Below are 22,201 nucleotides of genomic sequence, written 5' to 3'. Positions count from 1 at the left end.
GCTGATCCTTTTGCTTGTGTAAGTGGGTCCTTTACTCATCAGTCTGAGTACTTATAGTACTCCTTAATCAAGTCAACATCTTTATTATTTTGCTTTATTTTTAGATAGCTGCTAGTATTCAATGCAACCGCAAGGGGGCACAAGCCAGTGTCTTCTTGTGCCAGTCCCAAGTCTGGATAAATGCAGAGGGTTGTGGCAGGAAGGGCATCCGACGTAAAACACATGCCAAATCAAACATGCGAATCGTGACAAAGGCTTCCATACCGGATCGGTCGGGGCCCGGGTTAACAACGACCGCCACCGGTGCTGTTGACCTACAGGGTACCGGTGGAAATTGGACTACTGTTGGTCGAAGACGAAGAAGAAGAGGAGGAAGGTGTGTTCGTAGGCAGAGAGAGAAGAGGAAAGCTAAGAATGTAGGACTGACAGTAGGGACTTTGAATGTTGGTACTATGACAGGGAAGGCTAGGGAGTTGATCGACATGATGCAGAGAAGGAAGGTGGACATACTGTGTGTCCAGGAGACCAGGTGGAAAGGTAGCAAGGCTAGAAGCTTAGGAGCAGGGTTCAAGTTGTTTTACCATGGGTCAGATAGGAAGAGAAATGGAGTAGGAGTTATATTGAAAGAGGATTTTGTGAGGAATGTTCTAGAGGTGAAAAGAGTATCAGACAGGTTGATGAGCCTGAAGCTGGAAGTTGAAGGGGTGATGTTCAATGTTGTGAGTGGTTATGCCCCACAGGTAGGATGTGAGTTAGAAGAGAAGGAGAAATTCTGGAGTGAGTTAGATGAAGTGATGCAGAGCATCCCCAGAGGTGAGAGAGTTGTCATTGGTGCAGATTTCAATGGGCATGTAGGTGAAGGGAACAGAGGTGATGAGACTGTTATGGGCAGGTTTGGTGTTCAGGACAGGAACGCAGAAGGTCAGATGGTGGTTGACTTTGCAAAGAGAATGGAAATGGCTGTAGTAAACACTTTCTTTCAGAAGAGGCAGGAACATAGGGTGACGTACAAGAGCGGAGGGAGAAGCACTCAGGTAGACTACATCTTATGTAGACGTTGTAATCTGAAAGAGATCAGTGACTGTAAAGCATTGGTAGGGGAGAGTGTAGCCAGACAACACAGGATGGTGGTGTGCAAAATGATGCTGGTGGTGAGGAAGATAAGGAGGACTAAGGCAGAGCAGAGGACGAAGTGGTGGAAGTTGAAAAAGGAAGAATGTCGTTTAGTTTTCAGGGAGGAGCTGAGACAGACTCTGGGTGGTTTGGAGGTGCTTCCAGATGACTGGACTACTACAGCTAATTTGATCAGGGAGACAGGTAGGAGGGTACTCGGTGTGTCATCTGGAAAGAGGAAAGCGGACAAGGAGACTTGGTGGTGGAACGAGGCAGTTCAGGAGTGTATACAGAGAAAGAGGTTAGCTAAGAAGAAGTGGGACACTGAGAGGACTGAAGAGAGTAGACAGGAGTACAGGGAGATACAGCGTAAGGTGAAGATAGAGGTGGCAAAGGCCAAACAAAGAGCATATGAGGACTTGTATGCTAGGTTGGACACTAAAGAGGGAGAGGTGGATTTGTACAGGTTGGCCAGACAAAGAGATAGAGATGGAAAGGATGTGCAGCAGGTTAGGGTGATTAAAGATAAGGATGGAAATGTATTGACAGGTGCCAGTAGTGTGATGGGAAGATGGAAGGAGTACTTTGAAGAGTTGATGAACGAGGAAAATGAAAGGGAACGAAGAGTAGAAGAGGTGACTGTTGTGAAGCAGGAAGTAGCAAAGATTAGTAAGAGTGAAGTGAGGAGGACATTGAAGAGGATGAAGAGTGGAAAGGCAGTTGGTCCTGATGCATACTTAGTTTTACTGTATCTGCTGTACCCACTCTAACTTCACTAACACTGCAAACAGTAAATGCACTCCGTCATTAGTAAGAGTGAAGTGAGGAGGACATTGAAGAGGATGAAGAGTGGAAAGGCAGTTGGTCCTGATGCATACTTAGTTTTACTGTATCTGCTGTACCCACTCTAACTTCACTAACACTGCAAACAGTAAATGCACTCCGTCAGTTTGAAATTCTTTAACTGACCCACATTTGGTAACTATAGGAACCACTACTGCTGATCCTTTTGCTTGAGGAGGACATTGAAGAGGATGAAGAGTGGAAAGGCAGTTGGTCCTGATGACATACCTGTGGAGGTATGGAAGTGTCTAGGAGAGGTGGCAGTAGAGTTTTTGACTAGTTTGTTTAACAAGATCTTGGAGAGTGAGAGGATGCCAGAGGACTGGAGGAAAAGTGTACTGGTACCAATTTTTAAGAACAAGGGAGATGCGCAGAGCTGTGGCAACTACAGAGGAATAAAGCTGATGAGTCACACAATGAAGTTGTGGGAAAGAGTAGTGGAAGCTCGGCTAAGGGCAGAGGTGAACATTTGTGAGCAGCAATATGGTTTCATGCCTAGAAAGAGTACAACAGATGCAGTATTTGCTTTGAGGACGCTGATGGAGAAGTACAGAGAGGGTCATAGGGAGTTGCATTGTGTCTTCGTAGATTTAGAAAAAGCGTATGACAGGGTGCCGAGAGAGGAGCTGTGGTATTGTATGAGGACGTCTGGAGTGGCAGAGAAGTATGTTAGAGTGGTGCAGGACATGTATGAGAGCTGTAAGACAGTGGTGAGGTGCTGTAGGTGTGACAGAGGAGTTCAAGGTGGAGGTGGGTCTGCATCAAGGATCGGCTTTGAGCCCCTTCTTGTTTGCTCTGGTGATGGACAGACTGACAGATGAGGTTAGACAAGAATCTCCCTGGACTATGATGTTTGCAGATGACATTGTTATTTGTAGTGAGAGCAGGGAGCAAGTGGAGGAAAATCTAGAGAAGTGGAGGTCTGCTCTGGAAAACAGAGGAATGAAGCTTAGCTGCAGCAAGACAGAATACATGTGTGTGAATGAGAGGGACCCAGGTGGAACGGTGAGGTTACAGGGAGCAGAGGTGAAGAAGGTGCAGGACTTTAAGTATTTAGGGTCAACGGTTCAGAGCAACGGTGAGTGTGGAAAAGAGGTGAAGAGGCGAGTGCAGGCAGGTTGGAACGGGTGGAGAAAAGTGTCAGGTGTGTTGTGTGATAAAAGAGTATCAGCGAGAATGAAAGGAAAGGTGTTCAAGACGGTGGTGAGACCAGCAATGTTGTTCGGCTTAGAGACTGTTGCACTGAAGAAAAGACAGGAGGCAGAGCTGGAGGTTGCAGAGCTTAAGATGTTGAGGTTCTCTTTGGGAGTGACGAGGATGGACAGGATCAGGAATGAGTACATCAGAGGGACAGCTCATGTTAGATTTTTTGGAGATAAAGTCAGAGAGGCCAGATTGAGGTGGTTTGGACATGTTCAGAGGAGAAACTGTGAATATATCGGTAGAAGGATGCTGAGGTTGGAGCTGCCAGGCAGGAGGTCTAGAGGAAGACCAAAGAGGAGATTTATGGATGTAGTGAGGGAGGACATGAAGTTAGTTGGTGTGAGAGAAGAGGATGCAGAGGACAGAGTTAGATGGAGGCACATGATTCGCTGTGGCGACCCCTGAAAGGGAGCAGCCGAAAGGAAAAGAAGATTCAGAAAGGCCTCAAAGGCCATATTACAACTGGGTGAAATCCTCTGTCGTATACTCCCACTCTCTTGTTGTTTGGTCTCCAACCAACCAACCAACCCGAGCTTGTTTTTTGAGCTTTCTTTCTTTCTTCTAGCAGGATTCCAAGACTCTTTTCCTTGGGTGGCTATCGCTATAGCCTCCCAAATTGTTTTAATAGTTGGCCAACAGCTTTTTTCTATGGTAACACAGTAGCATTTCAGTGCACACACTGGTGAGATTCTCACTGCCCCTGGACATACCCTCAAAGCTTAGATCTACACTATATGTCTACTACCTGCACAGAAAATTTTAAAAAGCCTAAACCAGTTAAACATTTTGCCTTCCACTCACACTGTATGTAATTTAATCAGCAATCCATTTTTTCACAACATGTCATATGTACAGTATTTCAACTTCAAATAACACTGCAGAGACTGTGTTTTTATTACCTTGTGCTCTCCTTACTTCCCCCTATAGACATAACACAGGATCCATTGTGCTCCTTTCTCTAATAAACCCAGTTTGACATGCAGCCATTATGCCTGTTTCTTCTAGAAAGCGCACTACCCTCTCATTAACTATTCATTCCATTAGTTGACATACATGTGATGTCAATGCAATCGTGCTACTATAGTTTGCTGGATTGCTTACATCTCTCCTTGGTTTTCTAATGAGATCTTTTGTTGCTCACTTTTAGTTTACTGAGATTCTCCACTCCTCCCTTAATTTAGTAAACATCAGTAATTTCTCCAATTCTTTCTTACATGCTGTATTAACCAGCAGCAGTTTTCTTTACTAGTTGCTGCTGCTTTATTCCTACTAAGTTCAGGGAACTTCCATTTTCTCCTATTTCCTCCCATCTTCTCATTCATCCCCACACTTCTTTGTAGTGACCTCAATTGAGTCACATTACTTTTACATCAGTATGTCCTTTTTTCTCCTTCTGCATTATAGGTTTCGACTACTACTGCCTGTTTGCTTCTTTTCATCATTTTATATGCTGTTTCTATTTCTCACTTTTACTTTGCATTGAGTTGGATTCAGTCCAACTCAGATATCTTTCATCTTCTACTTGTAATTTATTCCATTTATACCCGCCTCTCTTCTATAGCAAGTGATATTTATGTTGATTTTGCACAAAAGTGGGCAATGGTCACTCCCAGTTGTTTCTTCCTGTTTGATTTTCAAATACCAGATTGGTAGAATTTTATTCATACCAGAATGAGGGTATGTGCATACCAAGGTGTTTTCATCTAAGAGCTCTTCTAGTACCTGGTATCTCTTAACTTTCCCAATATGCGGCACCATGGCTACGTCAGAAATTCAATATATACCACATCTAATCTGACAGATCATTAAAGCAGTTTCTTTCACTTTGTCTATTGTAAAACATAAAAGGTGCAACTGAAATATAATATTGTCCATGGTGTCAAACATAGTTGACGTCACAGTATACCCACATTATTGACTACCACTAGAATCAAAAATCTTCATTGCTCATTCCCAAAAGCTAATTAATTAAATAAATAATACCTTTAAAAGAAATCATTCATTTTATTGGGTTGCTGTCTGTTAGTACATTACTGTGATAACAAAAACTTTGACTCATCTCCTACTAGCACTAACATCTTCAACGCAGCTCAATTTTTGTTTGCAAAATACACATCCACAGAAGTATAAGTATTGTGTGTGAAAGTGGCATTTAAAGTCAGATGTACTTTATATGGCACAAGCTAGCAACTGTAAATGAAGTACTCACCAAATATATCTTTATTAAGATTGATAGGTGAGGAACAATTATTGAAGAAGGAAGGGGTCACATTGATCACATTCTTCTTGAGCAGGAGATGCAGCCTGCTATAACATTGTGTTATATTAAAATGAAATCCTTTAATATTAAGAGAATTCTGACAGAATACCAGGTGAAAAAAAGAAAAGAAAAAGAAGAAAACACTGTGCTGATTGACATATTAATGTTTATGTTAAGTAAACAAAAACTGTTTAAATACTCAAAAAAAAAAAAAAAAGTAGAAGCTTAAAATATTTTTCAATTTATCTTTGTAACTTTAGCAATCCAAAAAGTTTGCAGCCATGAGCAGTTCCAGAGCGATCTCTGGTGCAATGGGGAATTCAGGTATTTCTGTGGAGCTGTTGGTATAACGGACCTTGTAGGTGAAATACATGCAGACCTTGGACAGGACATGAGACGGAATCTCCCTGAAGTTTACTTCATTGGTTTCATTTTCAGCAAACTGACCTACAGATGGGGGTGGGGGGGGGTTTAGAAAACAATACAGAGAATAATTCTTCTACAAAAGGCTAGCAACTAATATGCACAGGTACATGATCATAGCAAATATGTATGGCATTTCAGAAATAATATTAGAAAATCTGTGGCAGGCAAAGTATCGCTTTTATACACATTTTCCCAAAAAAAAGTGACATGTTGCAGTGGACTGGATAGATGTGTTGAACACAAGTCAATTTGTCGGTCTTTTTTCTCTTTCTGCTCTACAGTCACCTCAACTGGTCAACGCATGAGCATGGTTGTGTCAGAGGGCTCTTAAAGGGAGTCCCCCTCTGTACTGTGGCCTATTCTATGCTCATGCAGTGATTTGTTGGTTTTTCTTCACAAGTGCCTTGAGATGACTTTTTTCGTGAATTGGTACAATGAACAAAACATAATTTTTCATAGTGGCAACAAAAATATTACAGCTAAAATAGAGTTGAAGAACCATCATACTGACGTGTGTTACTTTTAGAATTAGTCAAACAAATCTTTACCTGGGCCACTTAACATGGCTTTGATAGTCCCAGATGTCAAGGCATGCTCTCTTTTCACAATGAATTCATGGCCATCTGATGATATCAACTTCACATACATGGCATCGGGCCCTTCACAGCCACCATAGGTTCTTTCTTCACCATCTGTGAGCCAACATAAACAGCCAAATCTAAAGCAGGTGTAAGCCAAATGTGGCCGTGCATGCCTACACACACACACACACACACAGTGAATTTGGGAACAGGCAGTTGGCTATTGAAGAGACATCACAACAACAACAACTAATAATAATTATTGTAAATAAAACTTTTGAGTTTCAGCACACACGAAGCACTAAGTTTAAAAAATAAAATAAAATTAGTCAGTAGTAACTTACCCATCTTGTTCAAGAAATTCTATTAGTCCTGAAAGATAACAAACATACAAAATCTCACCGACAGCTCCTGTCATACGACCCTCTATGTAATAAACAATATAGACGATAAAAGTGCACGCTGACTGAAGCATAAATCCACCACACACACGTTTACGTAACATAAACACTTTTTCTTTGATGTTTGGCTTTGATCTTTGCTTGCCTTGTATCTCACTTGTAAGTCGCTTTGGATAAAAGCGTCTGCTAAATGACTAAATGTAAATCTAGGTAATGGTTACTTGGGCCTAAGGTTACTTTCACCCCCACTTAATTTAAACAGTGAGTGTAAATCAAGCTAGATCACACAAACAGCTAACCCATATAAACGTTACACAGCTTAATAAATTTGATCTAAATAGCCATAACTAAGACTTCTCTGCTCCGGCTAATTTCGTGCTAATTTCGTGCACTAGTCAAATAAAACTGTCTCTCGGCGAGCTCGCAGCTAGCTAACGAAATTCCAGCTAGCGAACGCCTTGATGACAAAAGATTTAATTTAAGTGTTTGAAACTCATATCGAATAAACAGACCGAAAATCCAGACACGCCAGCACTCAACAGAGTGTAACAAATTGACAACATAATTTCTTACCACTCAATAGTAGGATGTGAAGTGGAGATTACGTTCCAGCTAAAGCTACCGTTAACTACCAAGCTGTTGCTAGCCGGAACCAGTTTGTACAAACAGTGGTCCGCGATCAATTTCTTCCGTAGAAGTTCGCTCTCAAAAAAGTGGTCCCCCTTTAGTCAACTGTATATCCTACCTGTTGAAGAAAAATCTCACACATAAAAGTCAAAATCGAGTTTAATGTTTGGCCAATGCCTGTTTTAGGTACCGAGAAGACATGCGTGGCATTATACTATTAAATGTGTGAAAGATAATACATGAGCAAAACATGTAATATTTCTGTGTAATGAACATTTACAATATTTACACGGTCAATTATAATCATAAATAAGGGTGTTTCTTATTATATTAAAGAGCTTACAATACAAGTAAATTCGAGGTGATTTGCGGACAATCTTTTTAGTACTGATCATTATCATGTCAACCCTGTGGGGGGCGCCTGTGTTTCAGAAGAACCTTCCCAACAGTCCACCATACTGTGACAAATGAGAGCAGGTGCTGGTTGGACATGACAGAGACAGGCCTATAAATCTAGATTCAAGAAAAAAATAGACAAGGCATGCACTTCGATCGTTCTACATTTCCAAAGTTCAAGCAGAAAGAAAGTCATTCGGTTAGATATATTAGAAATTGGCAGGCCAATTAACCTATACATTCAATTATTTGAACAATAGCTACAAAAAGTGGCTCTTTTTGTAAAACGAATAATTAAGTTTGTTGTGACTACCATCGAAAAAATATTACATGTCATAACATCATATAATAATTATGAGGAAGGGGTGTCTGTCATAGATCACAGACGGGACGTCCGAAGTGATGGTCAGAATCAGAATGTGACTTTGCCCTGATACTGTCTGAACATCTGCAGAAAGACTGTAGAAATCTGAGACCTCCAAATGTTGGCAGAATTGTCTGAGCTGTGACACTAAGAGACTAGTCAGTGTGCCTTTAAATTGTGCATTCTAAAGAAGTATAATGCTCATGACGGACGATGATAAGGAGTGTTTAGACATTGTCCCCTCATTATTGTTGATTTGCACACAAATGTTTAGGGTTTGACAACGGACTCTAAAAGAGCATTTAGAAGACTGATCTGTTTAAATTGTTTAGTTTTGCTCATTGATACCCAAGAAGTCATTTGTGACTTGTGCAGAGGTGATAGATGACCTGGTACACATCTTAAAGTAATACCAGGTTTAGCTATGCTGTCAATTTGTGATCCAGAAACGTCTAGTAGGCCCCTGCCTGTTGACTCTGTGTTGCCTCTTGAGTCTCACAGACAGGCCACACACTGAGAAACACTCACACAAACAACAACAAACAATTACTGACCTTCCAGTCCCCTATTACACTATTAGTGCTTATGATCAGAGCAGGCGAGTGGTGGCGGGCACTTTGATGTTTCTCTGATACAACCCACCCCACTGCAGCTGCTCTGAGCTCTATTTTGGGAGAGGGCTGCGGGCACTCAGAAAAGGGTTTCTTAACACACTTAACACACTCTTGTCAGTTGGCAATTGTCAGTTGTATGAGTGAAATTAAGTGTTTGGGTTTGTTTGACATCTTAGGTGTTCAAACAGTGAACACAACATTTTCATAGGCTCACAAATACCATTATTCAGCGATTTATACTTGATTTATATATTGTCCCCTTTTTTAATCATCATTAAATGCAAAAGGTTATGTAAAGGTGGGTATGGCAGTAGATCTTATGCTTTTTAATATCACCCATTTTAATTCCAAGTTTCGAGTCGGTCAAATGTCAACTAATGATGATTTATGAACAGTACATTGGCTTTGTTAGATAATGGAACCAGGTCACATTTTTGTCATGATAGGAAAAGATGGGGGAGAAATGTCTTTGGGCATTTCTTCTCTGAAAAGATGGTAAAGCTTGTCACAGTGAATTTAAGGCTACTGCCCCTTTTGCCCGCAGCAAGTTATAGTGCCCTACAATTCTTACATTGGTTGTAATCTTATGAACCTCTGCTAGAGAGAGAAGCATCAGCAACCCATGACATGTCACAAACACGTTTTCTCCTTGGATGAAAGGTAACTATTTCTAAAGTAATTATTAATATGCACTATTATCAATAAGTTTTTCAAGTCAAGTCAAGTCAAGCTTTATTGTCAGTTCTTCCACATCTACAGTACATACATACAGGGAACTGAAATTGTGTTTCTCTCGGATCCATGGTGCGTACAGATAATACTAACAGTGGAGCCTAAAATCATGATCACATATAAATATAAAAATATAAAATACAACTATACAATAAGGGCATTGAAGAGTAATACTAATAAAAATAAGTAAAATAAAGTAAATAAGCAGTGCAAGGCACATGGCAGATGGAGTGCAAAGCAGTGAAGTCAAATTGCAAGCATGATCTACTACTAAATCAAGAAGGATAACTGTGGCCATTTTCTAAATTAATATTGTCCACAATCAAATGCAAACAAAGACTATAAAACGTTTCACATTTGGTTGCATGTCAGCCTGCAGCTTAAATTAGCTTGGTTGTCTACCAGATACCTCCATTGTTGTCTTAAATCTATTGAAAACACATCACATAAATAATGTCAAGGCATATTTTACCTTTTTCTTTGTTTGCTTGTATAAATAACCCTCAAGAACAGATTGCAGGAAATTGTTAAGGTGCACCCCAAAATTGCATAATTGTCCTTAAATGATCTTTCTAAGCTCTACAAAGTCAGGACTGAAAAATTGCCCAATCAGTTTTGGTTAATTCCAGCCACCACTTGTTTAAGGAGTTCAAGTTGTTTCTGTGTGGGCATATACTGTAGGACAACTAGATTTAAAAACTCTTTGCTGCTAACAATCTTTTAAATAAGTTTATGTGATTTTATTATAATTTAATGTAGCATGTTATGGATGCTTTCAGTTGCTATCACAAAATGTAAAATACACAAAGAGTAATGTCATTTGGTGGTAGATTGAACACTGACTCACACAGCACACACATCTGTCATGTGTGATTCTTGGATGGACATAATGTCTGGGAAATAGTTCTGTCAAAAAATTAATAAGGAATGCTATTACAAGCTGATGGTTGATATTGGCATTACTAAAGCCCCGCTTAACCAACATAACAGTGCTTATGTAATGTGATGTGTTCTAACACAGCGGGGATGAGTTCACAGGTAGAACAGCTGTTTTCCAAAAAAAACATTTCACAGAACAATAGGGACTGAATTTTACATATTTAAAAAAAAAAGGTTTGAAAATGACTGAAAGGGATCACACATACAATGTAATAAATACAATAAATAAATAATAAAAATGATCCTATGCAAACATTAAGACAAACTAGTGATTAGCAAAGACTGGGACTGGGAAAAACTATATTTTCCGAACATGTGAAATATCCCTGATAAGAATGTTTTACTTAATCCACATATGATGAGAGCGTCAAACAGCATACAGACAGACAGCATGGCTATGACAACCTTTTAAATTCAATAGCCTGAGGTTAAGACACTGTGAGGTCTTGGTTGTTTAAACTCAAATGACACGATGACCCTCCAGACCCCTATTAAATCAGAATTCATGTCAGTAAATAAACAAGACACAAAACAAGTGTTGCACAAATGTGGCATGATTGTGATTACTTCTCTTGTGTTCATGTGCCCACAAAACAAAGCACAGGGGAACATTAGCACATAGTGTAATAGAGTACTTTAGATGGCAGGGTGTTTGCATAAATATAACAGGTGAAGTGATGCTAAGCTAAGTTAGCTATGCAGGGTATGGGAATAGGATCTGCTTAATACTAATGTCTTAGCAACAGTTTTGAAAAATGCTGGCCACTGATATCCTCTGCCTGCTTACAAGCCTTAATCCAATTTTAGAAGCACAACCAAGCTGCTTTTTACTCAGAATTGGTGCCTTGATCTCAGAGAGGGAAAGTTAAATATACACTTGAGAAACGTGTGCTTTCTTCTCAGTGGACATCTGCTAGACACGTTTAAGCCCCAAGAATAAAGTAACATTACTATGTTGTTAGTTAATTTATATTTCATCAAACAGCAGCAATAAACATGCACACTTTACTACCAGTGGCAGTCTGTGAAGGGGCAAGGTCACAGGCAAAAAACCCCATTGAGCTTCGTAAGTAGCTAGAAAGAGGCCCCACTTAAAGTCAACATATACATGTACTTGCTCTTAACTATGCATATGCAAAATGGGGCCCTCACATAGCCCGAATTGATTTGTAGCATCGATTGTGTATATTATAAGCGACCCTGCACCTAGATTGTGGTCCAGGTCAATGTTCAGATCAAGTGAAATAAATACAGATGAGGTGTTACTATTCTGTTGTTGTCCACAGTTGAGCTTAAGTGAATCAACACGGCTGTGTTGCTCATAAAGAAAATAGTAACATACACCTGAATATGGGTATGATAGGTTAGATTCTTGACTGAGGTCAAAATTATTTCTGCCGCTAGAATTTGTTAAATGGCCTCCAAGAGAGAGGGATACACTTATAAGGTTTTGGTTTATATTTGTCCAGGACTGCTTGTGCAACTAAACCTTATCCAGCACACTCAGCCAAATGAGAATAGTAACAGATATTATATACTATTAATGACAAGTTAAGCTTTACATTGGGTTTTTAAGTGCCACGACCAGGATTATACAGTATGCTATCGTCCATATAGTATTCCTGTCCTATTCTAATAATGGTAGCTGATAAATTTAAAACTGCACATGGAAGTAACAGGTTCAATGTAATACATTCTTATTTACATGTAAACAAATGTATCATAAATGATGGATTTACTGAGAGAGCCGCAGCCAACTAAAACTTAAAACAGATGAGAAAACTCCCTGCAGGTTTACCAGTGTCTGCAGGCATCAGGGCAGAGGGCACAACAAGTGCAGGACATGGCGTTGCTGACTCCTGGCAGGTGTCGTTGATGGTGTAACACTACACTAATCCAAGGCTGATCAGCGGTGGAAACAGTACAAACTGACCCGAGACAAACTGTGGCACCTGCCTGTGCTTGCAAAGCTAATGTGAGACCCCAATGAAGATACTTTGATTTCATGCCTGGTCTTTTCCCCTCGGATCTCATTATGAGAAGGTCAACATGAGGCCATCATTGCTAGGACGCACAGCACAGATGAGATGATGAAACCTGGAGGTACATGAGAATGGAATTTAATACATTCTTATAAGACAAGTGTCAATCTTTGGAAATTTGTATCAGTAACTGTGTATGTTCCATTAATGGATTATATTTGTTGTACTGTTGAGCAGTATTGTTTTTTTGTATTTTATTCATTGCAATGAGTAATTTATGTTTAGTGAAAAATATCACAACATGGTGATGTCGGTGCAAAAAATATTAGAAATGCACGAAATGTACTATAACAGTATAACATCTTTATTGTTATACACATAACTTCATCTCCAAAGACTTTGCACAAATCAGTGGGGCAACATGAACCTCAGGATATCAAAAGTGTCCCGCAGTTCCTCGTTAATTCCTAAAATACTTAAACAAGTACATCTGCCTTTCCCCAAATGGTACATACATTACAACCATTAAGAAATAAAGTATTTGTTTTCCACTGTCAAACATTATCATGTGCATTACATTACCAATTACAAACAAGTTAGATTCATTGTCAAAATACAGGTGTGCAAATTGTTAGAAAAATACCAACTCATACCAGATTCTGGATTGTGCTCTGTAAAAATCCTTACAAATAGTATATAATAATCTATATAGAAATTTCTTCAACATGCAATGCATTTAAAAAAAAAATAAACAGGCTGTTCAGTTAAAGCCTCAGAAATGCCTGTTCTCACCATGTTTGTGTAAAGATGGGGAAAACACACAGAAACAGGGCGAAGAAAGAATACTGATTTTTATGTTGTTCAGTCTGATGGCGGCTGACTGTGTGATATATTTTCCAATTATTTATGTCCTTGGTCTGCTTTTACTGTCCATTCTAAATTCAGAATTTAATCCAGTAGGTGGTTTTTCTAGTAGTCATACGAATGGTTCTAATAGGTCGAATCCTGCTCCAAATGTAACGTCCTGCTCATTTTGTAATAGAAAATATACCGGAGTGAAAAAAACAATAATATTCCAAGCAATTAAACACGTAGCCATGTTAAAGCCCTTTTTGATGATGACCAGTGTTTACAAATACATCAGTTGTTGAGTGAATAAATAATTAGTCTCTGTGGTCATGACAATACATGTCAGCCATATAAATAACTACTTTTAAAATCAAACAAACATGCCATACCTGCGATGATGCTACGAGCTATGATGAGGCGAGCTGAAAGCATGATTCAGGTGATGACAAACAGTCAGAGTTTCCCCCACATAACAAAGTTAAGACAAGGATGGCGTCACTTTCCCTTACCCCCCCCATTCCTCATCTTTTCTCTGAGGTAAACAGTAGTACTGTTAAAGACATTTAAAGGCATTTCTCCTCCCTGGTGCCACATTTTCCATGGCCTAAACCTGAAATATATTCATCACGAGACCATTTAGATCCAGTGTCATAAGCAAGCAAGCACTGCTGGGCCTTTTGACATGATAGTGGTTCACTAAAAGCAATATGATTTAGACATGTGTCGCAGTACAATGAAATGATTTTCCTTCGGATTTAATAAATAACATAAGACATGTATACTTCACTCTCACAGGGCTAGCTGCCTTTAAAGCAAGCTAGCTGGCTTCCTAAACGCAAAGCCAGCTGGTAATCAACGCTCTCCCCAGTCAATATTCAAACTGTAATAGGTGGAACATAAAATTTTTATAAGTACAACCTTTTTTGTTTTGGTAAAATATACAATAAGCTTACGTTTAAAAAAACATATTGCACTTTCAAGGAGGTGCATGTATGATGTCAAATCACAACTCAAGTGTTAGAAATAAATTTCCAAATTACAAGAGAAATCAGATTTTTTTTTTTTTTACGTATTCTGCGAAGAGAAACGTCCTTTCCAACTACAAGCATATGACTGCAGGTATTCGACATTCAGAGAACAACAATGGACAAAGCTACAATACAACAAAAACAAAATGTTAAAAGTGTACCATGCACGGGGAGTGTTTCAAAGTAGTGTACCCTGGGTTGCAAAGAACAGAGCTTGACAAAGCTGTGGTGATTGATGAGTTAACAGAGTAAGACTGGCTAGTGACAGTGCTAGCACTGACTGCTGGCAACGGCCTTGCCCAGTTTCCTCCGCTCCGAATGCTCTGAACACCCATGCACACTCCCGCTGAGACTGTCCTCCCCCCACCGGTCCACCGGGCTCACATCTCCCCATCAAAACGTCAGATGGCAAAATAGAAAGGCAGCTGTTTGCTCCCGTCATCTAAAAGTGCATATCCACACTCTCTTCCAGCAAAGTCCGTCAGCCCACCGACATCACTGCCAAGGCAGTGGGAGTGGGCCACAGAGGCCAGTGCTTGGATCATCACATGTGCGGGTTTCAATTACTTCTTTTTTCAGACTGTGTATGTTTGGTTGCATTTTTAAACTTAAAAAAAAAAAAAAAAAAACTTTCACAAGACACGACATTTCACCTCAGCTTTTAGAGAAGCCAAAGGAGTGCTAATTCACGGGGCTGGCCCTAAAGAAGGCCCCCTGACGGGTTGTTGTTGGTGGTGGTGGTGGTGCCTCCCTCCCGATTCTCTTCGGTTTCGCGCTGACTCCCAAACACCTACGGCCACCCCCGTGTCTGAGTGGCGCCATTTTCATTTTTCAAGGCCGGTGTTGCAACTATGCCGGTTGCCATGGTTTCACTGCAACATAAAACAGTTTGCTTGGATTCAAATGGCTGCATGTCACATTTTAAGACACAGATTGCGGCACACAGGCCACACAAGATATGAGTAAAAAGGGCAGATTTATCTTGAATTTATTTGTTTTTGTGTTTAAGAAAATAAACAAAGTTACCTGAGAAACAGCATCATCATGTCAGAAAATGGACAAATATAATCGCAAGGCCGATATTCAACAGCATTACCATAGCAACAAGGACGGAGTTAGGACCCTGCAAAAAATAACATTGTGATCAAGATCAAATGCTGCTAGACAACCTGTTAGATGTTAGGACAGAGTCAAGCTAGTCATTTCTCCATGTGTCCACTTCTTGTGCTAAGCTAACAGACTTCTGACCAACGTTACCATACAGACATAAGCCAAATGTCAAAATATTTCTCTGAAAAAGTTTATCCTTAACACGGACACTTACCGTTTCCTCTGTGCTCTCTGCAATCTCCATACTGGCTTTCTTTGAGTCTGTGAGGCTCTTTGGCTTTAGGGAATCCTGCTTCCTGAGTTTCGGGTCACTCTTGCTCTCTCGTATGGAGGGTGGCTTAGGAGTGGGGGTACTAAAAGACTTAGGGGGTGGTGGGGGCATACGTGCAAGAGCAAGGGCACTAGGCTCTTCTTCTAGAAAGTCCTCTGGATCCGGGGGTGGAGGGACCCTTGTAGGGGCCTTGACATAGTAACTGTGGTACTCGGCGTGGAGCTGGCCGTTGACGGGAATTGCAGGAGGCTTCGGAGGGGGAGCAGATGCTTGGGTTGACTGTTGAACTTTAGTGATTTTAGATGGAGCCTCAGTGTACACGTGAGAACTTTTAGGACCATCAGTGACAGACGGCTTCTCTTCTTTACTCAGCTTTCTACTAGACCGCTCATCCTTGCTGGTTTTATGACTTGACTTCTCTTCTTGTTTGCTCGTCTTGCGGGAAGGTTTCTCCTCTTTGCTGATTTTGCGGCCGCTGCTGTTGGCAGGTTGACCTTTCTTCTTGCTAGACTGAGGTGAAGGGGGAGGTGTGCCCTCAGGACTGACCACAGGAGAGTGGGGAGGAGTAGTACCTTTACGATAAAAGTGCGGAGAATCTCTGTGGGAGCTGTCCTTCTTTTCCACTGGGACTTCTTTAATCTCCACTGGCTCCTTTAACTGTTGTTTTATGTAGTCAGGTCCTGTAGAGGTGAGAGAGGGGACACACGTTAACAGAAAGACAAAGAAAAAACAAAACCTTTGGACGATATTTTAGGATATTTTGAAAAATAATCAAGCTGGAATAGACATTTGATTTTAACTGTGTTTTGGTATAATTAACTAAAAAAAATCTGAGCAGCTTTGTTGATAATTAAATAATTTGTTAGTTGTGGACCAAAATTGTTTTAAATGGATTTAAACAAATTCTCTTTGCACAATTGATGGAATAATAACTAATAAATAAAACAAAGTAGTTCTGACAGCTGCCTAGCTAACATACTACACTGTGCTGTACATGTACTGTACTATGATGACATAGGAGATGACCAACCCTGGAACTAGTGCTAATGCTATTTGAAAAACACAGTACTGTTAAATTCTAACCATCATACCTGCCTAAATAGTGTCACCGTGAGTTAGACTTCTGCTGGAGCTGTAGGCCCTACAGCATAGTTAAGTGTGCAAATAAAATATTCATGAAACAATATTATATATGCAGTCATTCTGCAAAGATTAAAGGATGGAGAGAGGGAAACAAAGCGAACAGACTAATTAATGCAGGGTCACAAACATCTTTTCACAAAGGAAGCTTCATCTGCATACTGATCATCATCAGTCATTCTCTTTTATCAATATATTGTTATCATGAAAGGCCTGGATAACGAAAAACTCCCCCTTAACTAGACAGAAATAAAGACTGGAAATAAAGGCTGGACTTTTTATAACTCTACTGTAATTTCTCTCTCAAATCTAATATTACTAGTATTACTACTACATATAGAACCTTAGCCCCAGTAATGTTTACACAATGTAAATTAGTTTTTGCATATGATTATAAAACCATATTTTTTCCCCTTTTTGCTCTTTGTTTGTCTGTTTTGTTCCACTTCATCTAAATTAGAGAGGTAGAGGCAATGCTGCTTTGTTTGAAGTATAAAGGTAGCATGAACAAAAAAGTATCCTTTGCATCCAATAAAACCAAGGTGAAGAAGAAAAAAATAAAAACATCTAAGGCACTAATGTGATGATAGATAACTACTGTAAGCTATAACTTCAAAGTGTTTTATTTGGTTTTACTGCTTATAAACTATATACAGAGTCAGTGTAAGGTGATCTGAGTCCAATTAATTCATGTTAATGCTTTTGGTATTGGCTCAGTTATTGGGCAGGATAATTGGCTAATCTCAAAGATCAATCAAATGGATTTGAGGGGTGTCTTTTACATGTGTGACCTCTATTACATTTGCCCACCTTAATTCAATGAAAACAAATTCATAGTGATTTAAATTTCACACATATTACTTCTATGAACAATTAGGCAAACATCACATCTACAAGGGAACAAGTGTATCCACTCCCATATCAGTGTAAATGGCTCTATCGCAGAATCTTTTGGGCCTCAGTACTCATAAGCCTAAAGTATTTTAGAGCCGTGTGGAATTCCTAATTTGTTTTAATAGGCGGCACACCCAATAAGACCCACTACAAAGAGGCGAGTGGACGTTTTAACATCTGTGGGGCTTAATATATCTGCAGATCTTAATTTCACACCATTACTTAATAAGAGTTAGGGGCTTCATAGCAGTCTCACTCTGTTTGGGAATAGATTCCTGTGATGGGTTCCAGGCATTTTCTGAATGGTTTCAGCACTAAAACATTTTAAAGACTTCCAACTACACTTCTATTGCCATGACACATTCCACAAACCACCACAATTAAAGCATATATATATATATATATATATATATATATATATATATATATATATATATATATATATATATATATATATATATATATATATATATATATATATATATATATATATATATATAGATATAGATATAGATATAGATATAGATATATATATAGATATATATAGATATATATATATATATATATATATATATATATATATATATATATATATATATATATATATATATATAGATATATATATCTATATAGATCTAGATATATATATAGATAATATAGAATTTCCTATAGATATTTCAGCATGTGTAGATCCAGTGAGTGAGTGAATATGGCCTGGACATACTGGACATACTGAGGAATCCTGCCAGGTCAGCTGTAAAATGTACTGAGACTCAATTACCCAAATTGATCCTTGTGTTTCTTTTAACTGAACATTGATCAACTGGGCTGCGTCTGCAGTCTTCTGAAGAGAGTCATTAAAATGGGTCTAGTGGTCCTGAATTAGTCATGACTAAAACTCACCACAAACCCAAATAGGCACAGATGAAGTTCTGAGTTACAGCACTTAAAAGGATTATTTCGCCTATGTGTAACAACTTCCATCTTCTATTCAGTTCTTTTCATGAAAGGCTAACATGTATTATGTCTTTTATCTGCTAACCTCATCATTGTCTCTCTGAGGTTGTTACAGGCATTTGTTTAAGCTGCAGGTTGCCAGTTCTGTTCATGTTAATTCACTTTACATTTTCTGCTCTAGTGCACAGTCATCAAAACACACACAATCTCACACTTGCACAAAACACAATGGATTGGCTGTTATAAGATCCAGCCTAACCTCCACTGACCTTAATATGAGAAGAACAGCAGAAACAAGAGGGAAGCTTCACTGAAAACTGGATGTGTGTGTGCATGTGTGTGTGTGTGTGTAGGGAGGAGTACAGTATAAGCAGTTATCACATCTGTCGACATTGTCGAGTTGAAATGACAATTGACAATAGTTTATAATCTAATGTTACAAACACAGTGTTGAAAGGGCAAAAAAAACTTGAATAGTGTTGACAAAAAAACTGATGCAAGGGTGTCGTTCCTATGTGAATGATGCTGTTTTTCCTTTAGATTTTTTCAGATGCACAAAGCATTTATCAAAGAGGTTAAGTGTTTACGTGTGGAAATATACCAATGTCTTGGTTTCAACCACAACTATAATGTGGCAGCGAGAGGCACTTAGTTGGGTTCTTTGTTCATAATATTTTTGATTATATTGTTTATTCACATTGTAATATGAATAATCTAATATCCGTATATGTTTAATCATCTGTTCTGTGGGCTGTGATGCCTCCATACTCTCTATATGCTCATATTTACTGTACAATTCATGACTTAATTTGCAGCATTTACATTTACAGTATCTTTTTTTTATGATTCCTTTCTTCCTCCTACTCACAATGGCAGATGGGCAGGGGGGAGCTATCATTGTTTGGCGATGACACATCTACTACCACAGATGCATGTACATATACACAAATACATTTGCACTCATACAGACAAACATGCCATCTGCATTATCTGTTTGCATATAGAAAGAGGAACCTGGAAATGCTCATGGAAAACTTGGACTTTTGCAGGCTTTTTACATTCACAATATCTACACATGGATGAATCCACTTTTTTGGAAATTTTTACAAATTTTAAAATAAAATGTTTCTTATGCCTTATAGTATGTATATTACACCCAGTAGTTTTTCTTTCCCTTATAGTCCAAAAAGTACAGTAAAGCTGGTGTTCGCAGTTTCCACATTCATCTACATTCTTTCTTTTAAGGCTTTCAATCTAGACTCGAGTTTTAGTTGTATGATAAATTAAAGGTTTCAAACAGTAATATGCCATCATCACCTGAACATTAAGTCCCATGTTCCTTTCATTACATGTGAAGTCACTACTATTTCAAATGGGACATGCTATTATCTTAAAGATACTTTGGAAATTAGTTTGAAAACAGATCTTATACAATTTCAGTGTTGTATCCTGGAAAGTCATAAGAACATAAAAAGTTGTTGGATAAAGTCTAACTTCAGCAGAACTATCGGGAAACCTACTCATCTAACACCTGCTGCTATAATTACAAGCAGCACCTGCTCCTGTCTGGTTCTCAGCACTGACGGGCCCAGGCTTTTATGGTTCCACCTGGTCTGAGTGTACCTTGACTGGGTCAAACAGGGCAGAGAGGGATCCTTGCTGGGCCCTCCACCCCACACCCCCGTCCCCTCCAGTTACCGGCTAAAGGAAGGGACAGCTGCACTGCGTCAGCCCCAGAGAGGGGAAAGCGCGGGGCCGAGCTCCTCTCAGTGCATAAGGATTTCAGCTATGTCTCCATTGGATCCCAGTGAGCACACATTGGCACCAAATATAGTCCATTAACGTCACAGGCCACGCCTAACGGACCCTTGCTGCTCCCCCTACAGGGTGCTGTGTGTGAACCAATCATAAAGGTCAGGGTCCTGTTCCCTCTGATCCTTTCCTCTCTTTTGAAGTTCATGCTCACACTCTGTGTGATAATCTGCTATCTGGCTAAAATGCCAATTACAAAACAACAAAGAGTTTAGACCCATGGTTGTTACCTTACAGGATTTAATAGAAGCTGAAGGATGTAGGTAAGTGAAAATATTTCCACTGTAGAAGCAGATGCAGAGGAGGTTAATTTGATAAAGTCACACTCATCTGTAACAGTAAGACAGACAAGATGAACAACAATTGAACACTTCTACACCGGGTTGGTAAATTTTCCCCCACTGTATCCTTTTCTCTCCACCTGTTGGGATCGTTTTACTTCAAATAGGGAAAATTGTTTACACATCAACGTGATAAACCTCACCAAAGTACAAACCAGCAACAAACCAGCAACAAAACTACTCTGAAATCCTATGCAAATGTCTTTCTTGAACTAAAAATAAAATTAATCTATGGGAACTATAATGAGAAATGTGCGTGGCTGTTTACAGGTGCCTGTGTTTAGCGTTCAGCTGGGCCACGCAGACATACATAAGTTATCAAATGGTTCAGATTTCGCCCTGTGCTGCAAATTATTATTACATCATCCACTATCTCATTCATGCTCTGACTTATAAGGCAAGAACACGCTCCATGCAGACTTGTGAACTCAGAGATGACCGGGCCTGCCAAGCATGACCATGGTTTTCCACAACACAAACAAGCCGCAGTCTCTGGCCATGCCTGACCATTTCTCTGGCTTAGTGGAAGGACATGATTGAATGGGTCCCATTGTAAATCTATTTGTCACTCACTATTTTGTGGTGGCTTTTTGCAAGGGCCCAAGGTCAGCTAGCTCATAGGGCTAAATATATAATGAACAGCTAGAGAGAGGAGAGTGGTATACATCTTATCCTGTGAATAATAAATAAAAAGATTCAGCCCCGTCATATGTATTAGCACATTTTTGACCAATACGGATAGAGGCCATTCTTCAGAGAGACACTATTTAAAATGAACTGAAATACTTCAGGAAATAATTTTAGAAATGGCAAAATTTTAGAGAATAGTACCATCATAGTACTATCAAAAACAAAATCAGTGCATAATTAAAAACTAAATTTTACTAGACCCTTGTCTTATGCATCCACCTTGCGTGGCCTTTTGTGTTCCGACCCCACCTTCATGACTGCTATTTAACAAGGATCTCACTATTTATGTAGTATTACATTTCTGGCATTGCATTGTAAAACTCAGCTTACCTTGTAAATGAACTAAACAGAGCAGAGTCAACACCCTGTGCTGTGAGCTGCTGTATACAATGGCAATGTGCCTGTTAAACCTTAGGCAGAAGAAAGATGAGAACTGCTTGATACTGGGCACAGGACGCCCTGGTAGGTTCCCTTCACCATCACATATACACTGTAGTGTGCAAACTACTTCTACACTCCACCCAAGGACAAGTTTGGTAGGAACTAAAAAACACAACAACCAACACAAAGGTGTAACAAAAGGAGACAAAGCTTTCATTCAGAATACAGTAACCTGCTTTAAGCAGGC

The 22,201-nt window shown here is 39.4% G+C and overlaps 2 protein-coding genes across 3 annotated transcripts in view; both read right to left on the bottom strand.

Annotated features, from left to right (window-relative positions):
• Positions 1-5,356: 5,356 nt before the first annotated feature.
• eloca (elongin C paralog a) lies at positions 5,357-7,532 on the bottom strand. Its single transcript, XM_067486863.1, has 4 exons — positions 7,401-7,532; positions 6,771-6,798; positions 6,394-6,537; positions 5,357-5,866 (listed from the first exon to the last, which is right to left on the bottom strand). Exons 2-4 carry the CDS (start codon positions 6,772-6,774, stop codon positions 5,676-5,678), a joined length of 339 nt encoding a protein of 112 aa, XP_067342964.1. The 5' UTR covers positions 6,775-6,798; positions 7,401-7,532; the 3' UTR covers positions 5,357-5,675.
• Positions 7,533-9,584: 2,052 nt separating this feature from the next.
• Positions 9,585-22,201, bottom strand: part of jph1a (junctophilin 1a) — a 31,693-nt gene continuing 19,076 nt past the window's right edge. The window contains exons 5-8 of one of the 2 annotated variants that reach the window (XR_010911742.1): positions 15,683-16,419; positions 15,385-15,481; positions 15,012-15,230; positions 9,585-12,596 (exon numbers count right to left, since the gene is read on the bottom strand). Coding sequence is in view for 1 of the 2 variants with exons in the window: in XM_067486541.1 (XP_067342642.1) it covers positions 15,401-15,481; positions 15,683-16,419 (818 nt within the window). In the remaining variant the exon portion in view is untranslated. Of the gene's footprint in view, positions 12,597-12,824; positions 15,231-15,384; positions 15,482-15,682; positions 16,420-22,201 lie in introns of those variants that run through there. The other variant, XM_067486541.1, reaches the window with a different exon arrangement.

This window comes from Channa argus, chromosome 19, assembly GCF_033026475.1.
Source record: "Channa argus isolate prfri chromosome 19, Channa argus male v1.0, whole genome shotgun sequence".
Lineage (NCBI taxonomy): Eukaryota > Metazoa > Chordata > Actinopteri > Anabantiformes > Channidae > Channa > Channa argus.
This window is presented reverse-complemented; position numbering and strand designations above follow the sequence as displayed.